This window comes from Vulpes lagopus, chromosome 23 (assembly GCF_018345385.1).
Source record: "Vulpes lagopus strain Blue_001 chromosome 23, ASM1834538v1, whole genome shotgun sequence".
Taxonomy (NCBI): Eukaryota; Metazoa; Chordata; class Mammalia; order Carnivora; family Canidae; genus Vulpes; species Vulpes lagopus.
The window spans coordinates 54,738,900-54,763,358 of NC_054846.1; the positions used below are offsets into that span (position 1 = coordinate 54,738,900).

General features: G+C 39.5%; 2 protein-coding genes and 1 long non-coding RNA gene across 5 annotated transcripts in view; 1 reads left to right on the forward strand and 2 right to left on the reverse strand.

Moving 5' to 3' along the window:
• Nucleotides 1-1,369, reverse strand: part of TXNDC12 (thioredoxin domain containing 12) — a 30,104-nt gene extending 28,735 nt beyond the window's left edge. Inside the window, exon 1 of the mRNA XM_041737936.1 lies at nt 1,143-1,369. Coding sequence (XP_041593870.1) covers nt 1,143-1,239 — 97 coding nt within the window. The 5' untranslated portion in view covers nt 1,240-1,369. The remainder of the gene's footprint in view (nt 1-1,142) is intronic.
• A 962-nt stretch (nt 1,370-2,331) lies between these two features.
• On the forward strand, nt 2,332-23,581 carry BTF3L4 (basic transcription factor 3 like 4). Of its 3 annotated transcripts, none has more exons than XM_041737939.1 (6): nt 2,332-2,470; nt 9,472-9,585; nt 11,554-11,633; nt 21,496-21,697; nt 22,512-22,571; nt 23,125-23,581. In XM_041737939.1, the coding sequence occupies exons 4-6, from the start codon at nt 21,502-21,504 to the stop codon at nt 23,169-23,171; spliced, it is 303 nt and encodes a 100-aa protein (XP_041593873.1). In that variant the 5' UTR covers nt 2,332-2,470; nt 9,472-9,585; nt 11,554-11,633; nt 21,496-21,501; the 3' UTR covers nt 23,172-23,581. The 3 variants fall into 3 exon arrangements, with proteins under 3 accessions (XP_041593873.1, XP_041593872.1, XP_041593871.1); XM_041737937.1 differs by lacking the exon at nt 11,554-11,633 and adding an exon at nt 5,863-5,929 and having other exon boundaries at nt 2,363-2,470; XM_041737938.1 differs by lacking the exon at nt 11,554-11,633 and having other exon boundaries at nt 2,334-2,470.
• Nucleotides 6,461-24,459, reverse strand: part of LOC121480973 — a 56,922-nt gene continuing 38,923 nt past the window's right edge. The window contains exon 3 of the long non-coding RNA XR_005985169.1: nt 6,461-8,580. This is a non-coding gene — a long non-coding RNA (uncharacterized LOC121480973). The remainder of the gene's footprint in view (nt 8,581-24,459) is intronic.

The window sequence follows — 24,459 nt, forward strand, 5'->3', positions numbered from 1 at the left end:
GTTTTATCCCTAGTGCCTAGGGCAGGGCCTGGAATATGACAGGGGACCAAAAATTGATTATTTACTGAAGGAGTGACTGCATTCAGGCACACTGAATGTCCTCCCAACTCATCACCTACCAATATGTATGCAAACAGGGAGGATAAAGCAGAATTTAAAACAGGACTGTAGGGATCCCTGGGTGGCACAGCGGTTTGGCGCCTGCCTTTGGCCCAGGGCGTGATCCTGGAGACCCGGGGTCGAGTCCCACATCAGGCTCCCGGTGCATGGAGCCTGCTTCTCCCTCTGCCTGTGTCTCTGCCTCTCTCTCTCTCTCTCTCTGTGACTATCATAAAAAAAAAAAAATAAATAAATAAATAATAAAACAGGACTGTATCAGAATCATTCTATCCAGTAAGGTCAGTACAAAAAATGGAAGGAAAGGGGAATCCATGCTACCACTCTTCCACTTAGAAAAGCATAAACCCCAAGTTCCAAAGAAGGTGTAGGTAAAGGGATGGAGAAGGGGGTCACATCTCCTATCCCCCATTCATAACCACTCAGTCCCCAAAAAAGTTCAGTTTCTTCAGACACATTTGTCTGAAGCACACCAAGGACAACTCGCTGGTGATCCTCTAACATCAGGCCCTCTATCCTTCCTGGCCTTTCTTTATATACCAGTCATGCCTTCCTGGAATGCAGGTCCTATTCTCCCTAAGGCACGGAGGGGGCAATGCCCGACTCTTCGGAGAAGAAGTGAGAAGGGTGATGTAAAACCAGGGAGAGGATCTCTGCATATGCAGGTTCCAGAGGCCCTATGCCGCCCAGCAGGGAAGGGGACTGACTGTTCCTAAGGACCTTACCAGTGCTAAGCACCGATGCTGGACTCTTAGACATGCTTTCCCTGATTTAAGGGCCATTCCTTACTCCCAACCCAAGAATTTAGGGAGGCCTCAAGCACAACTTCCCCATCTCAACGTTCCCCGGACCCGCTACTCCCTAACCCCGAAAAATCCTCAAAATCCAGGAGCGGTTAAGGAGGAAGAAAGAAACCCGGCGTGGCCTTGGAGACAGAAGGGGCGCAGGGCCGTGTGAGCACAAGTCGGGGGTTGGGCGGGCCGGGCCCAGGGTGAGTAAAGGTTAAGACAGGAAGTTGGTCTGACCCTTTCCGAGCCCGATGTGTCCATCAGAAGAGGTGACGAGCAGCAGGAGACCGAAGCCCAGCGCACAGGTGGCCCCGAGGTGAGGCCGCAGCTCCATGGCGACAGTGCGCGGGGCCGCGTCCCCGCCAAGGCCCGCGCCTCCCCGAGCGCGGCTCAGCCGCACCCCTCGCGCCCCAGAGTTTCTAGCTCCGTGACCCTGAGGAAGTGATGTGGGACGGATGTGGGTGGGGCCTCCGGGGTCCGCGTGACACGGGTAAGTTTAAAGGTGCAGATCACGCAGCTCGGTGGGGGAGGAGGGGGGCTCTCCGGCGGCCGGGCGAGAGGGCGGGGGCGGCGGCGGGGACGGCCGGGGCGGGGCGGCTGCCTGCGAGCGGCCCCACACCCAAGAACCGCGGCCCTGAACACTCACAACGCAGATCACTGATCGGTGGGGTCAGCCGCTCCGAACAGTGAGCGCGTTGCCCATTGGCCTCCCCTTTCCTGCTCCGCAAATGAAAAACGTAGACGACCGGATTTCATTCTTCAATTCCTGCCCGGGCCAGGAAGAGAGCTGGCGAGTCTGTTCTGCAGCGCGTGGTCTCGTGCCTTGCAAGAATGCCCTCTTCTGCTGGAGAAGCAGCGCTGGACCTTATTTTTCCCCGCGGTCGCATCACTCACGGGTGATGCAACGAACTGGTGCAAGCTCCGGGAAAACCAAACTTCGGATTATTGCAAAACCGACCTAGCTCTTCATGGAACCAGGACGAAAGTCACTGCAGGCATTTAGAGCGTTAAGTTTCATCTAGTCAAACCTAATTGTTTTGTCGTGCTTAAACTTTGTGGGTTGACTATTTCCTTCTCAATTGTTTTTTTTTTACACGACCAACAGGTCAAAATTTCCCGTCTCCTCCCTGAGTGGAGACTAGTTGAGTCTTCATACTAGTGAGTCCGCACTAGTTGAGTTCAACAGTGCGGAGTTAATGCTCAGTGGAAGCCCTGCGATAAAGTACACACCCAAACAAAAACGTACACTTCTCTTCCGTTGGGATCCCTACCAATCTGTAGGCACCGACACAATGGAATGGAAGGGGGACTGCAAGCTCCAGAATGCAGTGCGGCCACCTGCGCCTGCCGCGCTTCTAGTGGGAGGCGCAGAGCAGCCTGGGTTGTGTAGTCCCTGTCTGCGCTCCCCGGGATAGGCTGCCCCGGTGAGAGAGGGAGGCGGAGCCGGGCGTGTCACGTGGGCCCCGCTCCCGCCGTCGCTCCTGCCGTCGTCTTTCTCTGTCTCGACTGAGGCAGCCATCTTGCTCTTGCCGCGTGCTGTTGTTGGAGGACCCTCCCTGCTTCAGGTGAGACCCCCGGCGGTCCCGCCACTCCACGGCCATAGGCCGCTGCGCACGGTCTCCCCCCGCCCTCTTCTTCCGACACCCGCCAACCACTCGGGCTGCCACTTCCGCCGCGGCAGCCGAGTGGGGGCGGAGGCGGCTGGTTGGGATTGTCGGTTACCGGCGGCGCAGCTGGGGGTCGGCACCTGAGGGAAGGTCCCCAGCAGCACCGCCCCTGTGGGGCGAGCGGGCCCGCGCTGCTGCCGCCCGGATTTTGCCCCAGGAGCGGGGGTCTCTCGCCTCTCTCTTGTTCCTCTTCTTTATTCACAACAACAATGCTGTGACGACAGCCTCTTTTGTCATCTCCTTGATCCTCCCACTCTCCTGCTAGGGAGACTGAGGTCAGCGGCCCCTTCCCCCAGGCGCTTGGGACTGAAGCCGTCGCTGCGCCTTCCCCTCCCGATGGCAGTGTTTGTTTACGGTTGCGCTTCCCTGCGCGCAACCCGGCCGCCTCGAGGGCCCCGCCACGCTGCCGACGCGTAGTGGGCGGTCGGGAGCTGGACTGGCCGCGCGCGCCCCGGCCCCCGGCTGGTGAATGGCGGCGTCCGCCTCCGTGCCCACGTCCTGCACCACAAGTTGCTGCCCCCTCGGGAGGGCAACGATAGCTCCCCGCGTGAGTCTCCTGCGAGCCGTACCCTGCGCCTCGTACTGACCTTTGACCCCGAAGCGAGCTGTAGACCGTGTGGTGGTAAAGCTTTTCGGACCAGAAGGAATACAAGTTCAGAAACTAAACTACCTCTCTGAAGCCCTAATTGGTAGAACCTTGATCCTTCTGCTTCCAAAACTTGTGCCTCTCTTAGAGAAACTCCACATAATAAAAAGTCGGGACTAAAGGTTGAAATGATTGTCTCTCTATGTAAACAGGTGAAAGTGCCCGCCGTATTGCTGGGAACGTAGGCACTCAGTAACTATCGATTATAACCTCATTATTTACCCCTTTCTCGAGTCCTTGAATAAAGGGCTGAACCATCCTGGGATCCCCAAGGAAGAATTGAGTCGTCTATGTTCTTAGGAAGTGACTTCTCCCTTTTGGACCCTCATTTCCAAATCCATTAGGAGAGAGGTGAACTATTTGATTTGTTTATGATTTATTTATACCCTGTTGCTTGCAGGTATTTGAGATGGCTTCACATACAAGACAGGAATAATGGATATAATGAAGTGAAGGTTGCTTGAGGAATAGGAAATGAAACCAGGTGATCTTTGAGGTCTAGTCCACATTCTGAAGCTTGGCATTTCATCCCTCAAACACCAAATCCAATCCTCTTTTCTCCTTCAATTCCACACACCCCAACCTGCTAGTAGACAAAGGACTACTTTCTTCCTACCCTGCCTCCTTGAGTTTACGACTTCCCTAAAATGCTTTTTCTCAGATAATTCTTGGGAAGAAGTTTTCTGTTGTACTAATTACATGGAATGGAATCTGTTCTTTCATCTACATATTGATATAAACGGTTAATTTTCTTTTTTTTCTTTCTTTTTTTTTTTTTTTTTTTTCAAACAAGTCAAGATTCTTCATCTTGACTTCAATCTCTTGTCTTTGATCTCTTCTCTTGGAGATTGTTATTTCAAAATGCAGAAAAGTCCCAGAAAGTTTACCCTGTGTCTGGTTCTAATATTTTCACTTAGCCCCTTTTTTTGTAGAAAGTTCCTTAGGCTCTTTGTTAGTTCTCTATATTATCATGGCCATGTTCCTTTGGGAAAAAGTGAATATTTGTCCTTTTCTGTGGATACTGAGTATAGACATTGGGATTTGCCTCAGCAAACTTAAGTCTATGGCAGAGTTGAGACTGGCACACACCTAAGCCTGGCTTTGTATTCCTTCTGTAAAGGAGTGTTTTTAGCTGTTTGAGCATTGTGATACAATGCTGGGCAAAGATTGAGGAATCCTATATTCTGAATGTTATTTGGGAACTAGACTTTATTTAGCCTTAAAGTGTATATGTGTGTGTGTGTGTGTGTGTGTGTGTGTGTGTATACAGATTAGTGCTAAAGTGCAGTATCAGAATACAGAATAGTGCTTATATAACTTTGATTCTCTTTCATCTCTCACATGAAGACATCTTTTTCATGTGAATGATAATTATAAAGAGATTAGAGAATTGGCCAGAAAAGGTTTGATAATAGCCTTTATTTCCTCTTTCACATCTTACTAATGATCTGTTGGTCCACAGAACAAGTAAAACAAGGCTTTTAACCTTGGCTTTTATGTGTTTATACAGTGTGGAATGTTACAACCCATTATAAACTTTAGAACCTTTTTACTTTAATAGGAATATCACCAGATTAGGATTTATGATTTTACAATTTTCTTTGAATTTCCAAAATCAAAATTAGCCTTAAAAAAGTTTATTTTTGGGATCCCTGGGTGGCGCAGCGGTTTGGCGCCTGCCTTTGGCCCAGGGCGCGATCCTGGAGACCCGGGATCGAATCCCACATCAGGCACCCAGTGCATGGAGCCTGCTTCTCCCTCTGCCTGTGTCTCTGCCTCTCTCTCTCTCTCTCTGTGTGACTATCATAAATAAATAAAAATTAAAAAAAAAAAAAATAGAAAAAAAAAATAGAAAAAAAAGTTTATTTTTAAGAATATCCTTGCCCCTAAAGACACACAAAAATTTAGAAGTAAAGTAGTAGAGATGTTTTTATCAAATTGTGCAAGGAGGCATTTTACCATGTATGCAAGAATATCTTGACAAGTGTGACATACTATATCAGTGCAAGGTATTGAATGAACTCTGTGGAAAGGGTTGCTAAACTGCTGAATGTCTGAAAATCTGGCTCTCTTTTCCTGTTATTAACATACCATCTGACTTTGAAGATATGCTACCTCATATCTTGACAGCTAGAGAGCCTTTGTTGAATTTTTTCTTTGGCTTTTGGTGGGTGGTTTCTGTTTATGGTTACAAAGTTATTTATGGTTCATTTATGATTTGGGAGAAAAAGTCTACTTAAGGTTGTGCTAATAATATTTGGTAAATGCTGTCTACTGTAAAAATCTCTGGGGTAAGAAAACTGGCTTTGTCTAGAGATTTTATAACTGGGTAGGTTTTGCTGAATGCTAAAGAATTGAATTTTGTTTTTAAGGAAGGATCTTCAAATAGGTAACTTGGAGTCCCTTTCTATTTTCTGTTTGTATATTAGACACCCTGGTGGTCCTATTTAATTTTGGTTCTCTTAATATCTGGTTTATGAAGCCAGAACAAGTTATTAATATTTATTAAGAATATAGAGAGAGTATTGATATCATGGTGGTGATGCATATTGCAAGCCTAGTGAACCAGAAGGTACTGTTGCATAAACAGTTATTTTATTTTGGTAAAACAGTGACTTTAACAAATCTATTTTTCCCCCCCTAGATTTACCAACAGCATGAATCAAGAAAAGTTAGCCAAACTTCAGGCTCAGGTCCGGATAGGGGGCAAGGTGAGTGTGGCATAAGAAAAATTGAGAGGAGACTGTATTATTACTAGATAGTAGTATTATTTTGGATTTGTGGTCATTGAAAATCTAAAGTCATTTCAATAATCAAGATCAAACCACATTCCAATTTGAAAATAACTTGTGTAGATTGAAAATAGGTAACTAGAAGACTTCTTTGTCTGGTGGTACAATGGAAATAGCCACCTTTGTTTGAATCCTCTTAACATTTGGTAGTTATGTGACATGAACAAGTTATCCAACCTTGTTAGGCCTCCATCTTCCCATCTGCAAAACAGAAATAATCCTGCATAAGATGCTTCCGAGGATTAGAGTAATACTTATAAAACACCCAACATAGTGTCTGGCACAGAGTATATACTTAATAAATGATAGCTGGAACGCCTGGGTGGTTCAGCGGTTGGTGCCTGCCTTCAGCTCGGGGCGTGATTCTGGAGTCCCGGGATCGAGTCCCACATCGGGCTCCCTGCCTGGAGCCTGCTTTTCCCTCTGCCTGTGTCTCTGCCTCTCTCTATGTGTGTGTCTCATGAATAAATAAAATCTTTTAAAAAAAATAATAGCTGTTATTATGTTAGACTCATTTGCAGGGCATCATCTTGACTGGATACACCAACTTCTACAGTTAGGTTTATTAGTTTTAACTGGAAATGCTCAAGCTAATTGTACATTCTGTTCATTGCTAGGTTTTCCTCCTAAATTCCTGCCTATTCTTCTGTGTTGGTCAATATGAGCACAAACATTCTTATTCCATGTACTTTGAAGCCTAAGGAAGAGCTAATTCTGAGAATCTTTGATTCCCTTTAGCTCTAGCCCCTGGCTCAAGGAGAATGCCCCGCCCTTATCTCTGCCCAGTACAATCTTCGTAAAAGGAAAAGCAAGAATGGTACTCAGCTCAGACCTGGGCAGTGAGTAGGTAGGATACTGTGTAGCTTCTCTACTTTTCATTTACTTTGATGATAACCATATCTATGGAGATAGAAAGGGAAAGGGAGAGGTGACTAGCACTTTCTCCTTCCATAGCTATACAGTTATAGGACTCCGGAGTCATAGTAACATGTTCATGTAACCATAGTAGTCACATTGTAGCATCAGGCATAATGTAATGTACCAATGCAAAAACTTGGGATATTCAGAAACCATAGAATATACCTGGAAGAGCTTGATTCAGCACATTATTAGGTATTTTAAACCAGGTGGTTGGCACATTCATTCATTTAACTAGTTTACTGAACACCTACTATGTGCTGGTCAAGGTTTTCTTCTGACATAGTTCAGCTTGAAAAAGAGACATGCTCACAATTACACCATAGAATAGTAAATGTTAGAATGAGATACAAGTTGCTCTTGCCTAGGAGTGACAATGAAGTCAGCACTGAGCTGAGTTTTGAACAAACAAGAATTTATTATTAGGTAGATAGGTGAGGGTAAATGGGTAGAGTGAAAAGGGGATCATCATTCTCAAGCATGCTAAGACACCTAAGATGCAGATAGCATGGCACTTAATGGAATGGTTTGCTTTAGTTAGGTACAGTTAAAGTTTAGACTATATAATGGATACAGAATGGTAAGAAATGAGACAACTAGGTAATTTGGGGTTGTACCATAGTCTTATATGCCATATTAAGGGGCTTAGGATTTTATCCTATAGGCAACGGGCAACTATTGGAAGATTTTTAAGAACAGTCATTTTAGAAAGGTAGGTGCTGGCAACATGGAAAATGGAGTGAAATGGAAGTTTGGCATAGAGAACAATTCAGAGGCTGCTACTATAGTATATGGAACACAAATTTAGGAGGTGGAATCAACATAACTCATGAGGGGTGAAAGAAAAGTCTGGGATGACCCTCAGACTTCTGGTTTTAAAGACTAAGCATATGGTGGTACCATCAGCTGTAAAACTTAGGAAGTAGAGGAAAAACAGTTTGGTTGCCTGATGAGCTTTCAGACATACTAAATTTGAGGTACCTGAGGATCATTTCATTTGAGGTATATAGCAAGCAACTGAGCTGTTCCTGAGTTAAGAACATTTTACGAATAAATGACCAGCTGTGAAAATAGTCCCTCGTCCATCCTCCAGCAACTGGGTTTTACTACAACCTCTGCTGCTACTCCCAGAATTCTCTTCCATTCCCACCCGCGTTGCTGAGACTGAAGCCCCTGCCTACTCTATAAAGCTAATCCCCTGAGTCCTGCAGGAACTACCCAGAGATGGAAACCTCTCCTTTCCCCTTACTCTGCCAGGTCTCAGGAAGTTTTAGCCCTCAAGACTTAGGCTTCTTTTGGTAATGTTTTATTTCTGTGTTATAGATTACATTTTTTAAAAATTGGCCCAGGAATTTAATCCATTTTTTTAGCTTTTTAATGGAAATACATATTTAAAGTTTTGAAGTATCTGTTTAGAAATATCTCAGCAAATAGTATAGTTGTCAACCTATTTGCTCAAGCCAGTATTCTAAACATCATTCCAGATTCCTTTTTTCCTCATACCCCATGTCCAATCCATCAGTATGTTGGTTCTTCTGACAGTCTAAGCTCTCACCATCTCCACTGCCAGATTTCTCTTCTCTCGTCAAACTGCTGCAGTAGCTTCCTGATTGATCTCATTATAGTTCACTTTCCACAGCAACTTCAGTCATCTATAACAATCATAAATGAGGTCAAATCATTTTCATGCTTAAAACCTTCCTATTACAACTGGAATAAAATCCGATTCCTGCCCATGGCATTCTAAGCTACATGATTCGGCCCTTGCCTATCTTTCTGATTGCACTTTCCTCCTCCTTCCCTTTTGTTCACTCTGCTATAGCCACGACTGACCTGCTTTCTCTGTAGAAACAATAGGTTCACTCTTACTTCATTCTACTTGGATGGCTCTTCCCCTAGATCTTCCCATGGGTCTCAGCACATAATGTCAACTCTTTAGACGGCTTTCCCTAAACATTCTAATAAAGTAGTGCTTTGCCCCCACCTAATACGTATTCTTATTACTGTGTTGGGGTTTTTTTCCCTTAATGCCTTTATCCCATTTGAATGGTTCTGTTTATTATTGACTTTTCCCCTCGCACTATAATGTATCCTCCTTAAAGTAAGAACTTGATTTTTTTCATTCCTAGATTCTAGGAATGTAGAACACTCATATAGTAGATATTTGATTCTTAATTATGTCAGAATCTTCAGTTTCAGAATATCTTTAGACAACTTTATTGTCAGGGTGGTAGCTATGATTAAAAAAAAAGCATGTTTGGAAGTTGTTACAAAACACAATTGCTATATTGTATTTTTTTATTAGAAAACTTTGAAACATATTGAAATGATAAATGGATACTGGAAAAAATAACTGGCTAGAACTGACCCTCAAAAATCTGGGTTAAGCTAACAATCACAACTCTGAGCAGTCTTCTTAGTCATTACTATTAAGTCAGCAATTTCTTACATGAGTTTTAATTAGAGTATCGTGAATAGGAAGACATGTGACTGCATTTGCCAAATGCAGGGCATCCTAATACTTCTGCTTGGTTATTTTTCAGGGTACAGCTCGCAGAAAGAAGAAGGTGGTACATAGAACAGCTACAGCTGATGACAAAAAACTTCAGAGTTCTCTAAAAAAACTGGCTGTGAATAATATAGCTGGTATTGAAGAGGTACGATCGTTTTGTAAATTGTTAAATTATGTGGACAAATAGTACATTCATAAATAATGATCTACACTTTTCAAATGTAAAATATCAGCTTAGAAACTCAGATATTGTCACTCAGGTGTCTTTGAAGGGACTAGGTGTTGAATTTGCTTATTGTATAAAAATGGATGATTGTAAAAAAATAATTTTAGTTGAGATAAGGAATTCATCTTACTTTGTGACTCAGAGTGTTTGCATATGTGACAATATGTGACAAAATTATGAAACTGCTCTTGAATTTTCATGCAAAATAAGATTTTTTTTAATAGTATAGAAATAAACTCCAAGATTTCTTCAAATTAGGTGGATTTTTTTTTTCCCTTTCTGCTCAACGGCATCTCTTTATTACTTCAGCCAAGAAGCTCTAGCATTAGTTTTACATGGATTGGATTTCATGTTAGACCTTTTCCAGAAATTATTGGTTAAAATTTTTTAATCATCTTATGATATTCTGATGATACTGCTCTTCTCAAATACAAAGCCAAAGACTGATGTTATTACAAAAGATACTCAAGAAAAATGATAACATCAGCTATTTATTATCTGTTACCATGTAAATTCACTTCTACCTGCTGATTCCATTTCGGAGAATAACCATAATGTTTAAATTTTCACTGCCATAAATTAAATTGAATGTTTAAATTATATTTAATGATATCATTACTATGTGTGGTACCATCTCACATTTTTTAACAGATCTTTTAATGCACATGTGCTATAAAACAGAAATAATGTGGAGGCAAGGATCACTAATAAATAGCAGAGTACCAAAGAAAAGGCAGTGAAATGGCCACATGTTCCTTCTACTGTGCATATATGAATAAATATAATACATCATTTAAAACTGCTTTGTACTTTCAAAATTAGTATACCAATAAAATAGTAGAAAATGTTAGCCACATGTATCTTTTCCTTTCAGCTTGATGTGCTTGTGCATTCTTACTCTGATAAAGATTAGAACTTCATTTGCAAGTCTTGAAATTAAGCATTTTATATCCATTTTTTCTTCTGTGTTATTGAAAGCTTATATATATTTTTATTGATCTAAAATAATTTTCAGAGAGATCATTCTTTTTATCGGGGGTGAATATAAGGGGGGAAAATCTAAGCCTCCTTTAAATCTGAGGCTTGGAAAAAAAATAAGTTGCAATAATAGACAATAGCTGATAATGTTAAACCTAAACAGCTTATAAGTGTTTTGGCAATCTTATATCTTTGCCTACATTTCTACTCTCTGACTTCCCCCCCCTCCCCCAGCCCTCCCTGCCACCTAAGCACTATTGACATTGTGAACAAGATAGCTCTTTATTGTGGGAACTGTCCTGTGCATTGTAGGATGTTTAGCAGCATCCCTACTCTCTACCCAGTAGATACCAGTAGCCTCTATTTACCCCCCAGTTATGACAACCAAAAATGTTCTCAGACTATCACATGCTCCCTGGGGAACAAAGTCAACCTTGGTTGAAAAACATTAGAGAGAGGAAAAGATTCTATTTATGCCTTCTTGAAGTATAGATTTAACTATGTAATATCTCCAAGAGCATGTTCTAAATGTTTAATTTTGTTCAGATTTGAGACACCTTCTGGTTCTTAGAATTAATAAAATTATTGTGGTCAGATAGCATTTTATAAGTGTTTTATAATAAAATAAGGAAACCAATCAGTTAACAGTCTTTTATCTTTTCAGAATGTAGCCAAACTTGTTACAGTGCTATGCTGAGGTGATGGTAATTTTGTAGTTGAAATTGTCCTAATAAAATAATGATAGTCAGCACTTAATGGACATCTACTGTGTGCCAAGCATTTTGCCAAGGATTTGTTAGGTGTTGTTCAAAAGTTATTATTCATGGTCTCTGTTCTTTGGAGCTTACAGTCTAGTCTAGTAGGGAAACTAATTAGATAACTAGACAAATATCTGTTATCCCATTTCAGATTCACAATCTCTTTGAATCAGTTGTTATTGGTTACAGAGGAGAAAGCTGAGACAGAGAATTAGGTACCTGCCCAAGCTAGTAAGTGCTGGAATCTAAATTTGAACTGAAGTATGTCAAAACTAGATGTCAATTCTGTTCATCAATTTATCCTGCTTTTTGGTCTTTTTAGTTGCACTTTCTTATATCCTCTCTTGGCCTTTCCTCTCTCCTCCTGCTCCCCTCCTTCATCCCTCAAGCCCCCCAAAGAAAGAATCTGCCTTATACCCTGTATTATTGAACACCTATCCTGCAGAATTTATTAGTTACACCATTACAGATAAAAGCAATCCCTACCAGGGTCGCCTGGGTGGCTCAGCATTTGAGCATCTGCCTTTGGCTCAGGGCATGATCCCAGGGTCCTGGGATTGAGTCCCACATCGGGGTCCCTCTGGAGAGCCTGATTCTCCCTCTGCCTTATGTCTCTGCCTCTCTCTGTGTGTCTCTTATGAATAAATAAACAAAATCTTTAAAAAAAAAAAAAAAGCAATACTATCCGCTATTTCCAAGGACATTGATGTTCCTCTTTTTTCAGGTATTTAATGTAGGCATGATTCTCCCAGAAGCCTTTCTGATAGCACACATACACATTTTGTATGAAGAAGGGTCAGATGCCTTTCCTATGTGCCTTCATAATGCCCTGTATTTTTATTATAGCATTTATTAAACTGGTGTGAATTCTTCTTTGTTGGTACCATTGATGGTCGTCCTAAACTTTAAGGAGTCGTCGTAACTCCAAAACATCGCACAGAAAATTAATGCTACAGGGGCGCCTGGTTGGCCCAGTTGCTTAAGCATCTGACTTCAGCTCAGGTTGTGATCTCAGAGTCCTGGGACCAAGCCCCACATCGGGCTCCCCCTCCCTCAGCAAGGAGTCTGTCCCTCCTGCTCATTCTCTCTCTCCCTCCCAAATAAAGAAATAAATCTTCAGAAAAAAAAAAAGGAAAATTAATGCTACATAACAAGCACATGTACACTCTCATTACACGCCAACTCTGTGTGAGATGTCTTCCAGTCCTCACAGACCAATTATACAGAGAAGATATGCATAAAGATAATTAACAATGCAAGGTAACAGCTATACAATTTTTGAATATTTGAACCTAAGATGGGAAAGTTTCACTTTTTTTCCTTCTTTCCCTGTTTCTAAAATTGGTATTTTGAAGACTCAGATATTTGTACTTTATATAACATTTTGCAGATTTTGTGTAGGAATATCTTGTATACTATATATAACGTGGCTTGCCTCAAACATGTTTTGTGTTACTAAGTTTAGAGTTTTTTTCAAAAATTTTTTAAAGAAAATGATGACACATGCTTGGTTTAAAAAACAGCTCTTTGGAGGGAGAAAAGAAACTACTGCATTAAATGTAAACATGAAAATATATATGTACAGAAGTTTTCAGAAACACTAAGGATGTGAAAAAATATATCTTAGAAGAAACACGTTAATTACAATTTTGTTATTTTTTATTTGGAATGTTTGAAACTTCTTTCAAAGTGCTGAACCTCAGGGTCTGGGTGGCTCAGTGCTTAAGCATCTGCGTTTGGCTCAGATCATAATCCTAGGGTCCTGGGATTGAGCCCTGCATTGGGCTCCCTGCTTAGCAGGTAGTCTCCTTGTCCCTCTCCTCCTCACTGGAGCTTTCTCTCGCTATCTCTGTCACTGTCTCTCTGACTCTCTCAAATAAATAAATAAAAACTTAAAAAAAAAAACAACAACAAAGTGCTGAACTTTGGGGCACCTGGCTCACTTAATCAGTAGAGCAGGGGACTCTTGATCTTAGGATCATGAGTTTGAGCCCCACATTGGGTGTAAAGTTTATTTATTTACTTATTTATTTATTTTAAAAGATTATTTGTTTATTCATGAGAGACACAGAGAGAGAGGCAGGCTCCACGCGGGGAGCCCGACATGGGACTCGATCCCGGGTTTCCAGGATCACACCCTGGGCTGAAGGCGGTGCTAAACTGCTGAGCCACCAGGGTGCCTCATAACTAAAATTTTTTTTTTTTAAGATTGATTGATTGATTCATTGATTCATTCATTCATTCATTCATGATAGACACAGAGATTGAGAGAGAGGCAGAGACAGAGGAGGAGGGAGAAGCGGGCTCCATGCCGGGAGCCCGACGTGGGACTCGATCCCGGGATTCCAGGATCGCGCCCTGGGCCAAAGGCAGGCGCCAAACCGCTGAGCCAACCAGGGATCCCAGTCATAACTAAATTTTTAAAAATGTTTTATATTCTATGACATTTGAAGGTATTTGGATATGCTTCTTATTTGGTAATCTAGTTGAATATAGTGATCATGCTGTCACCTGTCTTCACCTGGTAATGTAAGTCTATCAACAATGGGATCTGTCCATTTCTCAGAAATGATTGATTTTTATCAGATTTATTTGGTAAGAAATGTCACCAAAAATCTGAGTTTCTGATCCAGATGGCCTAGTTGCTTCAGAGTTATATTCAGAGTACATCTTCTATTGTAACTAGGATATAATTCTGCCTCTATGAAACTTCCTTTATTTCCAGACCTAATTAATTAATCAACCTTTCTACTACCCTTAGCTTAAATTGTTCTGCTATCATACGTTTAATGACCACCTCATACTGTGGGGTATAAAGGTTACTTATTAACCAGTTAGTCTGTTTTTCAGATTATAAGAGTCTTGATAGCAGGGAGTGTGTTTATTCATTTTTAGTCTATAGTATGCTGATTCCCATGAGTTTGTTTGAGGCCTATTAAGTTTAAGGCATTCTGATTATTTGAGATGGAATTGTTCTTAAGAAGTTAGCCTTTGGAGTGCTGGTTTATTCAGTGGGGCTTCTAACTCTTGATCTCAAGGTCATGAGTTCAAACCCCATATTGGGTGTAGAGATTACTTTAAAAGAAAAAAAGGTTAGGCATAGAAAGCTGGAGCTCAGGAAAACACTTAGGGCTGAGAATGTAAATTTTGTAATTGTACACATAGGGTTTTACTGTTATATTTTTCTCATTCTGGTTCTTACTTTTCCTGAGCCACTTATATCGAAAGGAGGACTGTTTCTTTTTTTTTTTTCTTTAAATTAATTAATTTATTTATTCATGAGAGACACAGACAGAGACATAGGCAGAAGGAGAAGCAGGCTGTCTGCAGGGAGTCTGATGTGGAACTCGATCCCAGCACTCTGGGATCACGCCCTGAGCCAAAGGTAGATGCTCAGCCATGGAGCCACCCAGGTGCCCCTGGAAGGAGGACTCTTAACCATAATTCCTTTTTCCTCCAACCAGAGCCTCAGGCTCTGAGTACAGGAGAATAAAAGGGAAACATCATGTCCCATTCACCTTTCATTCCATTGAAGCCTTACTTTATCTTTTAAGATCCTGCTTTTCAGGTTTTTGTTTTATTTTTTACTGTTTTTTTTTATCATGGTAAAATATATGTAACATAAAACTTGCCATTTTAGCCATTTTTAAGTACAATTCAGTGGCACTAATTATATTCACAGTGTTGTGCAACCACAATTTTTCATCATCCCAAACAAACTATACCCATTAAGCAATAACTTTCTATCCCCTCTTCTCCAATTCCTCATAGCTTCTAACCTACCTTTTGTCAATTTGCCTGTTGCAGATATTTCATAAAATACAATATTTGTTCTTTTGTCTCTGGCTTACTTCACTTAGCATGTTTTCAAAGTTCATCCATGTTTTAGCATGTATCGGAACTTTCCTCCTTTCACAGCTGAGTAATATTCTGTTGTGTGGATAATACTGCATTTACCCATTCATCTGAATATTTTCTGTTTTTATTTATTTTTATTTATTTTTCTGTTTTTAATATCACTTTCCCCCTCCAATATAAAAATATATTGTTGGGGATCCCTGGGTGGTGCAGCGGTTTAGCACCTGCCTTTGGCTCAGGGTGTGATCCTGGAGACACAGGATCGAATCCCACGTCGGGCTCCCGGTACATGGAGCCTGCTTCTCCCTCTGCCTATGTCTCTGCCTCTCTCTAGCTCTCTCTCTGTGTAACTATCGTAAATAAGTAAAAAATTAAAAAAAATATATATATATATTGTCATTGTAGGGGTACCTGGGTGGCTCAGTTGGTTGAGCATCTGACTCTTGGTTTCGGCTCAGGTTGTGATATCAGAGTCATAAGCTAGAGCCCCGCGTCGGGCTCCAGCACAGAGTCTGCTTGAGATTCTCTCCCTCCCCCTTCCTTTCCCCCTCTGCTCCTTCCCCCCGATTACATGCTCGTGTGTTCTCACTTTCTCAAACAGATAAAATATTAAAAATATATAGTTATTGTGGAAAATTATGGTTATACAGAAAATATGAAGATACTAACATTCAATGATAATCCTCACTAACCAGAAATAACTATTATTAATTTTATATCTTCCCCATCTTTATATGTGTGTATTTTACACATTTGAGACTGTGCTAGATGCACAATTTGGAATCCTTTTTTTTTTCCCCAAATAGCATTATGTTATAAAAAATTGTTTCATATTAAAAAACTTCTTGGGTCACCTGGGTGGTGCAGTTGGTTAAAGTCCAACTCTTGGTTTTGGCTCATTTCATGATCTTTCAGTGTCGTGAGATCGAGCCCCATAAAGTACTCCACCATGAAGTCTTTTTGGTATTCTCTCTCCCTTTCCTTCTGCCCCTCCTGCTTATGCTCTCCCCCTCCCCCAAAACAAATCTTTAAAAAAATAAATCTCTTCTTAATTATCAATGTAGATGTCTACATATATTCTAATAAATGGTTATGCCACAATTAAACATTTATTAATTTATAATATAATACTTTGATAATAAAAGAATCACATGTTTGACTTTTTTTTTTTTCAAGATTTTTTTATTTATTCATGAGAGGCACAGAGAGAGACAGAGACTTGGGCAGAGGGAAGAGAAGCAGGCTCCATGCAGGAGCCTGATGCGGCACTCAATCCTGGAACTCCAGGATCATGACCTAAGCCAAAGGCAAATGCTCAACTGCTTGAGCCACCCAGGTGTCCCTTGACTTTAATATACATAATATGTATCTTCATCTCTGATTTCCTTCAGAGAGATTCTTGTAAATAACAGTTACTGGCTGAATGAGCATGAACATTTTAGAGTTCCTTTTTTTTTTTTTTACATTTTAGAATTCCTCATCCATGTTACCAAATTGCTTTTCAAAAGGTTATACCATTTTATAGTATCTACTGCATAGCTGTGAGGAATCCATCTCATCAGACTCTTGCCACCAGCACATAAAAGAAAATGATCCCAGCATATCATACAATTTAATGACAGCTGTTAGCTGTAGCTCATATTGACAATAATAGGTTATGCTTCATACAAGCCTTTAGAAATAAGCAAGTGCTGAGCTTAGAAGGACTGAATGTGAAAGAAACTGACTTATGGAAGTATGTGCCAAGCCCATAATCTTCAAACTCTTACATCCCTTAGCCTCACAAAACCACAGGCACTTGTGTGCCTTATTCTTAAAATGTCTATCATTTTACCCCATTAAGATAAGGGAGTAAGGCAACAAAAGATGAATTTCCTGATAAACATTTAAATGCCATTACAGGAGCAGCTGGCTGGCTCAGTTGATAGAGCATACAACTCTTGATCTTAGGGTCATGAATTCAAGCCCCACGCTGGATGTGGAAATTACTTAAAAATACAGTCTTTTAAAAATAAATAGATAAATGCCACTACATACAGGAAGGAGTATCAGTAAAACTTGATTTTTAAGACAACTGTCAATTTTCAGAACTGCAGCTAGCTGGCCTAGTGGGGACTTGGATACAAAAAATACCACATGGAAGAATTTAAACTTCCTCTCTGAACTGAGAAGGCAGTTGTCTGCGAGCTGTAGAGTTGAGGATAACTTTGTGAGCCTCCAAGAGCCATAAAAGCTTATTGCTGTATAGGAATAAAGCAAGCATCAGATTTACCAGATAGAAGGTTGCTGTGATTAATACATGTGCCCCAATCAGGGTTCACCAAAGGCATAAGGTTTTGATAGCAGCATAATGGGGCCACCCAGCAGTTGCCAAGAATGACTTAAAATGCCCCTGAATTCTGTTGGGCATTCACACTGATTCTGAAAAGTCAGAACAATAGAAAAAGTCAAGCCAAAGATACAGCTCAGGAGGTTCTATGCATCTTCATTAAGAGTACTACTGGAGCAATTTCTAAAACTTGAAATGATCCCTCATCTAGCATTTGGGGAGTTGAAGTCTGACAGCATCCATATTTTAAAATAAATTGTATTTGAGGTGTCCATTCATTTGGCAAATTTGAGTGACTATTATGTACTGGACACTTGGGGGCATACTATGTCTAGTAGGGCATGGTCTCTGATCAGAAGGTATTCACCTTCTAGTAAAGTCAGACTTGCAAACACAATTATACTACAAGACATTTCTTTTTTTTTTTTTTTTTTAAAGACATTTCTATATAATTGCAATTCCCATGAAGTGCAGAAAGTACATAAATAACCCTAAATTTTCATAGAGGAAGAAGCATCTGACCCAAATCTTGGATAAATGAGAATCTGCAGGTGGAGAAGCAGAAAAAGTTTCTTCTAAACAGTGAAAACAGCATATGTAAATGTACTGGGCATGAGAGAGAAAATAGTTTTTGGTAACTATAGGACATGTCAGTATTATTTGAGCAAAAAATAAGAGCAAGGGCATCTGGTGGTGTGGACTGGGGTCTCAAAAATGCTGCTTCCTCCATAGTTCAAGTAGTATCCTTTACCTTCAGCTTCCTGTTGAAGTGGAAAAAACATTTTTTAAAAGGTTTTATTCATGAGAGACACACAGAGGAAGCGAGAGACAGAAGGAGAGAGAGAGAGAGGCAAAGACACAGGCAAAGGGAGAAGCAGGCTCCAAGCAGGGAGCCTGACATGGGACTCGATTCCGGGTCTCCAGGATCATGCCCTGGGCTGGAGGCGGCACTAAACCACTGAGCCCCCGGGCTGCCCTAGGTAAAAACATTTTTATATAAAGGAGCTGTTTGATTGGAAAAAGACCTAAGCTGATACAGTAGCTGGTTTAATGGTCTTTGTTTCCTTGTCTGCTTCTTATCTTTATATTGTATATAGATTGTATTACTTGTGTTAACCAACAGCAGTAAAATAACTGGAAAAAGTGAAGTCTCCATATGAAATGCACACAGTTTGCTTTGTGAATTTAACAAATTCCTTATCCCTTCTTTGCCTCTAAAAGGGTGTGGGGGAAGTGTCTAACTGATCTTGCTCAGCCCAACAGTTCATCCTTTGATCATCTCCTCTAATAGCTTGCATCTAGGAGTCTTACATAACCATGTTATTTGCTCAGTAGAGAGGAAAGAATGGTAGATGGAAATAAAATATTCTGGCCTTTAACTTCTAATACTTCATTCTCTAATCTAAAATTAAACTCTCCACCCTTTTCTGGACCTCTCAATTCATGAAGCTACATCTTTTGTGCAACCCCATTTAAAACAACTATTTATAAATGTATTTCTGTTTCACAGTCTGAGATGGAATTCATCCTGCTTTTCACACTAAACCCAACATATTTTAAGCTACAAAGACCTATATTAGGTCGTAAAATATGACTTAACATTTAGCCTTTGGTACAGAAGCTTAAATAGGAAAATGCATGATACAAGGCGGGGGAGAGGGGCTTGTGTTAGCTTCTTGTTTCATAGCCAGTAAGATATATATTATCCATATATCTGTGTTGAGGTTTTTTGCTTTCTCCATTAAGCCTTTATTCTGAGATAAATAATTCTCTGGCAAGCTTTCATGGGTCCATAGAATTGAATTTTTATAGGCAAATAAACATTTCTAAGAATGAGAATGATATCACAGGAAGTAAACTAAACAAAGTTAGGACCCCAGGTTCAAGTTCTAGGTTTGCATGTAACTAGCTACTGTCCTTAGATATGTTGCTTAACCAAGAGCTCTTATCTTCAGTATTTATTTGTCTGATAAGACATTTGAATTAGAAAGCCTCTTAAGTTCAACAAATATATGGCCTGACTTCTGGAGGAATATTGATTTCAAATTTCTTATGACTTAAACATTTGTAAATAACAAATATCTCAAATTCTAGTATTTCAGATTCGTTTCATGCCTGGATGTATTACAGAGATTTGGTCTTGATTTGGAATGTAAAGTCCTACTATATCCTTATTCTTTTTCCAAACTAGAATAATGTGATGCTAGGGTAGATACAGAACAACATTCCATTCCATATCCACTATGCCACCTCCTTCTCAAATCACTCCTCTTCCAAATTTTCAGCCGCTTTACTATTAAACTTTTCTACCTGAACTATAATTATCTTCAAAACTATATCTTTTTCTAAAGCCAATATAAATTTTAAGACACCTGGGTGACTCAGTTAAGCATCTGCCTTCAGGTCAGGTCATGATCTAAGGGTCCTAAGATCCAATCCTGTGTCAGGCTCCCTGCTCAGCTGGGGAGTCTGCTTCTCCTTCTGCCCCTCCCCTTTGCTTGTGATCTTTCTCTTTCTCTCTCTCTCAAATAAAATCTTTTTAAAGTTTTATTTTTAATTCACAATGGTATTTATTCAGAACAGCTGGATTGAATCCTTACTGTATCTAATATGTGTAATAGAACCTTAATTATAATAGAGATACAGGGAAGGGTAGAGAATTCAAATTGTGATTTTTTGTGAGAGAAAATTTGGGAAATTATTTGTAGAGCTCAGTTACAATTTTCCAGGGGATTTGCCTTATTTTCTCTGTGTTCCAGGTCTTGCCTGAAATTTAGAAGCCCCTTTGTTCCTCTTCCTTTCTGGTGCTATCAGTCGTGGTGATCACTTTGAGGAAGAAAAGCCCACTTCCCACTGACCATGGAGAACACTCAGCATCTCTTCTTGATTGTGACAAAGGCAGTTTTTGGATCATGAAATGCTTCTAAAGTAGCCAAGAGTTAACTCTCCTAACCTTTTTATATAATAAGCATGTTACCATCAAGGTAACTTACCCAGTGGAATCAACTACTAGTGGAATCACATTTTTTACACCCTTATTAACTCATGCAAATTCAACTCTACTAAAACACAGTAAGAAAGTGAATGAGTGAGAGATAAAAAGAATTTAGATAGTGCATGTTTAACTTTCCTTTTCAAGCAATGGATAAAGTCCAATTTGAAATAGTCAATTCATGTTGGTGAAAGCTACCAAAAGAATGTGAGGATGGTTTTAAAGGTTTCCCAATAATTGATAAAGCATGTTCAGGTGGCCAGGCAAGTGAGTTAGAGAGCTTCTTTGATCTTTATAAGGGTTATTGAAGGTTGTTGAAAAGTCATACTTAAGAGTTAGAGGAACTGACAAAATCCTTTACAAAGAATGACATGATGAGAACAATTTGAAATTTTAAAAATTTACTAAGTGTTCAAAGGAGTGAAACATCTGATTAAATTTCTGAGTGTTCTTTATGGATTTTCAGTGGTTATTTTTTACCATATGCTATCACCCCTTTACAACCTGTCACCTGAATACGATGCTACCCCACCCACCAAATGGAATTTGTACCAAATTAGTTTGATATAGTATAAATCGGGCAAGATAATGGGTTTTTCATTAAGAAGCCAGTTCTTGGCTGATAATTCCATTATTTTTAAAATCTGGGCATGGACTTCTTATAGAAGTCTTTGAATTTAAAATCTAGGTGCTAAAATGACTATTTCTTGACTATCCTAGTAATTTATGCCATCTACACAATTTTATGTTGTTGCTAGGGTCTTTTTCCACCCATATCTACTGCTTAGACAATTATTACCTGGGGATTGTAAAAAAAACAAACAAACCATAATTGGCTAAGTTGTTATTTAAACAAATAATTGTTTTAGTTGTACCAAATATGTGAAGTACATTTTTCTTCTATGATCATATAGGTGAACATGATTAAAGATGATGGGACAGTTATTCATTTCAACAATCCCAAAGTCCAAGCTTCCCTTTCTGCTAACACCTTTGCAATTACTGGTCATGCAGAAGCCAAACCAATCACAGAAATGCTTCCTGGAATATTAAGTCAGCTTGGTGCTGACAGCTTAACAAGTCTTAGGAAGTTAGCTGAACAGTTCCCTCGGCAAGGTAGGTATTTCAGTTTGTATCTTTCCTTGTCTACCTTAATTTGAAGAGCCTAATGATTTAAAAGGTGTCCCATTTGATATTGGAAGAATTTATTTGTATGTAAATTTTACTTTTTAAAATGTTGCTTCTATACTTCATAAGTTTTTGAATTTATTTCTTTAATAATTATGCATTGTGGTATATAGAATATTCGGATACATTTTGATAATACAGAGTTGAGAGGTAATTACCTAAAAGGTCTGCAGACCACATTTTATAGGCAGTATTTGATACTCACTTCTGATTAATGACAAGAAGATATTATTATTACAGAACTGTATTTTTAATATTGTTGACTAAACCTATAGTTCAACCATGGCAACCATAAGTTCTGAATTTCCACTATAGCTCTGGTTTCAAATGTGTCTTGTTACCCCTAAAAATCAAAGCACCTTTTACATTAGTGCCCATACTACATAACTAGATACTTTCTTACACCAGAAGAGATGGAAAATCTTAAATATTGATTTTTGACTTACAGCATATGGAATTCAGGGAATAAATTAAGTATAATGTCTTTTTATTCCTGCCCATCTGAATTATTTCATTTTCCATATAAATTTTACCTTCACTGCCCACTGAAATTGACAGCTATATTTAGTATATACCTAATAAAGTGTTACTGATTTCCGTGTAAGTAAAAAGTATAGTCTTAGATCAGACAATCTTTAGCTTTTCTGAACTATGTAAGATTTAGACAAGAGAAAAGAATAACATTTTAAGTGTTTTGTAAAGGCCTTTGTTCTAAACTAATTTTAAAATAAATTTTTTGTAGTGTTGGATAGCAAAGCACCAAAACCAGAAGACATTGATGAAGAGGATGATGATGTTCCAGGTAACTGACATTTCTTTAGCTCTAAGATTTTTAGCAGCCTGTTTATCTCACTTAATTCACTGTATAATGATTTTTAGTTTTTGTTGATAGTGAGCTCATGAATTTAAATTGACTCATAAAAACACGGATACAATCTAATGAAAAAGAATAAAAGACCTCTCATTTAGAACTTAGAATCAGAAATTGTCACATAAAGCTCTGCTGCCTGCATTTGTTAAATTAGAATCACTGTGATTTTAAATTTGCATAGTTATTGTTAAAACATTTCTGTGGGAATTGTGATTGACATACAAAAATGCTGTTCATCTTAGTAGTTTGCACAGGCAAAAAAAAACCCTAACATTTCCTTAGGATTAGCATTTTAAAAGCAGATAAATGAAGTACCATCAGTTCATTCATTTCTGCTTCTTGTCCTGTATGTTTTCAGGCTAATTCTAGTAGCCACAATTTGGTTTTTATTAGGGCTACAAGTTAGGAATTTCATTTACCTCCTTTTTATTTATTTATTATTTATTTATTTATTGTATCTTTAACTCTTTTTTTTTTTTTTCAGATCTCGTAGAAAATTTTGATGAGGCATCAAAGAACGAAGCTAACTAAATTTTTTTTTCTGGTGTTTGGAAGCTGGCATGGACTAGATTTAACAAATCAGCTATGTGGTTCCAAAGTTTTACAGACATGGAGAACATCAACTGTTACTAGTTCAGTAATATAAATATTTTGTATATTAATAATGCTGTTTGTTCAGCATTTTTCGGTCATTTGATTTTGCATTTTGCACTTCCTCCCAGGATCTATTCTTTTGGTCAAAATACGAAGTATTGGTGCAGTTTGAGGGTGTTTTGGTGTTTGATTCTCAGTTTTCTGGTTTTTTTGTTTGGGTATTTTTGGTGTGTGTATGTCTGTGTATGCGTGTGGGTATGTATGTATACAGTGGAGAGCAAATTGGAAAACGGTTCTATTTATCGTCCTTCTTCCCCCAGTAGAAAATAAAACAAATCTTTACATTTGTTACTTTTATTTTTTTTCTAATCACAGAATTAATGAAAAGTGACTGTCTTCAATTTCATATCTGAGGAGATTTTGCCCTTGGAAGTTTGGTTTTAATTTGCTTTGTTAACATATTTTTCATACATTTCTCTGGGTTTAAAATGTCTTGAGATATTTTACCACCAGCTCCATGTTGGCATAGTGGGTAGCATATCTTTGGTGCATCTGCCTTAGATTCACTTACCTAGTTAGACCCAGAAGATTTTCTTCTAGCTTTCTTCCTAAATGCCTTTTTCCCTTTCCTTTTGGGCTCCCAGTGGCCTGGTCAGCCTTTGGTAATGCTCTTCCTCATCTTCTACTAGCCTGAGAAGGATGTTTCTCCATATAGAGTTAAGTGAGTGCCTAATCCCTCTTTTGGTAAGACCTTTTTCCCCTCATCTTGAGGAACAACAGCTCCATCTCCAACTTTTTATTTCCCCCTTGATTTTATAGTTTGGTAGATTTCAAACAGGAATAGCTAGCATGTGCTTGCTAAATAATTTTATGCCAGCCTTATCCTGTATACTAGCTGTTCTTAATAACAGGTGCAAAATGCCTGTTTTCAGCAAGGTTAAAATTAGGAATGTCCTTTTGAGTCAGAAAAAGATAGGCCATAGACTCATTCCCCAACACAAATGGTCATCCTATGAAATGGTACTGGCTCCAGGAGGATTTCTTCAACCACTCTCCTACTCTTGGTCTTGAACCTACCTCTGGATTAGATCTTACTGTTGTAGCTGCTCACAGCATCCTCCTGCATGCTTAGAGTAATGCTTTTGGGGGAACACTGGTAAAATACAGTATTTATTTTTTTCACCTCCTTTCAGAGGACTTGGAGGTAAGTTGCATTCATTAATTC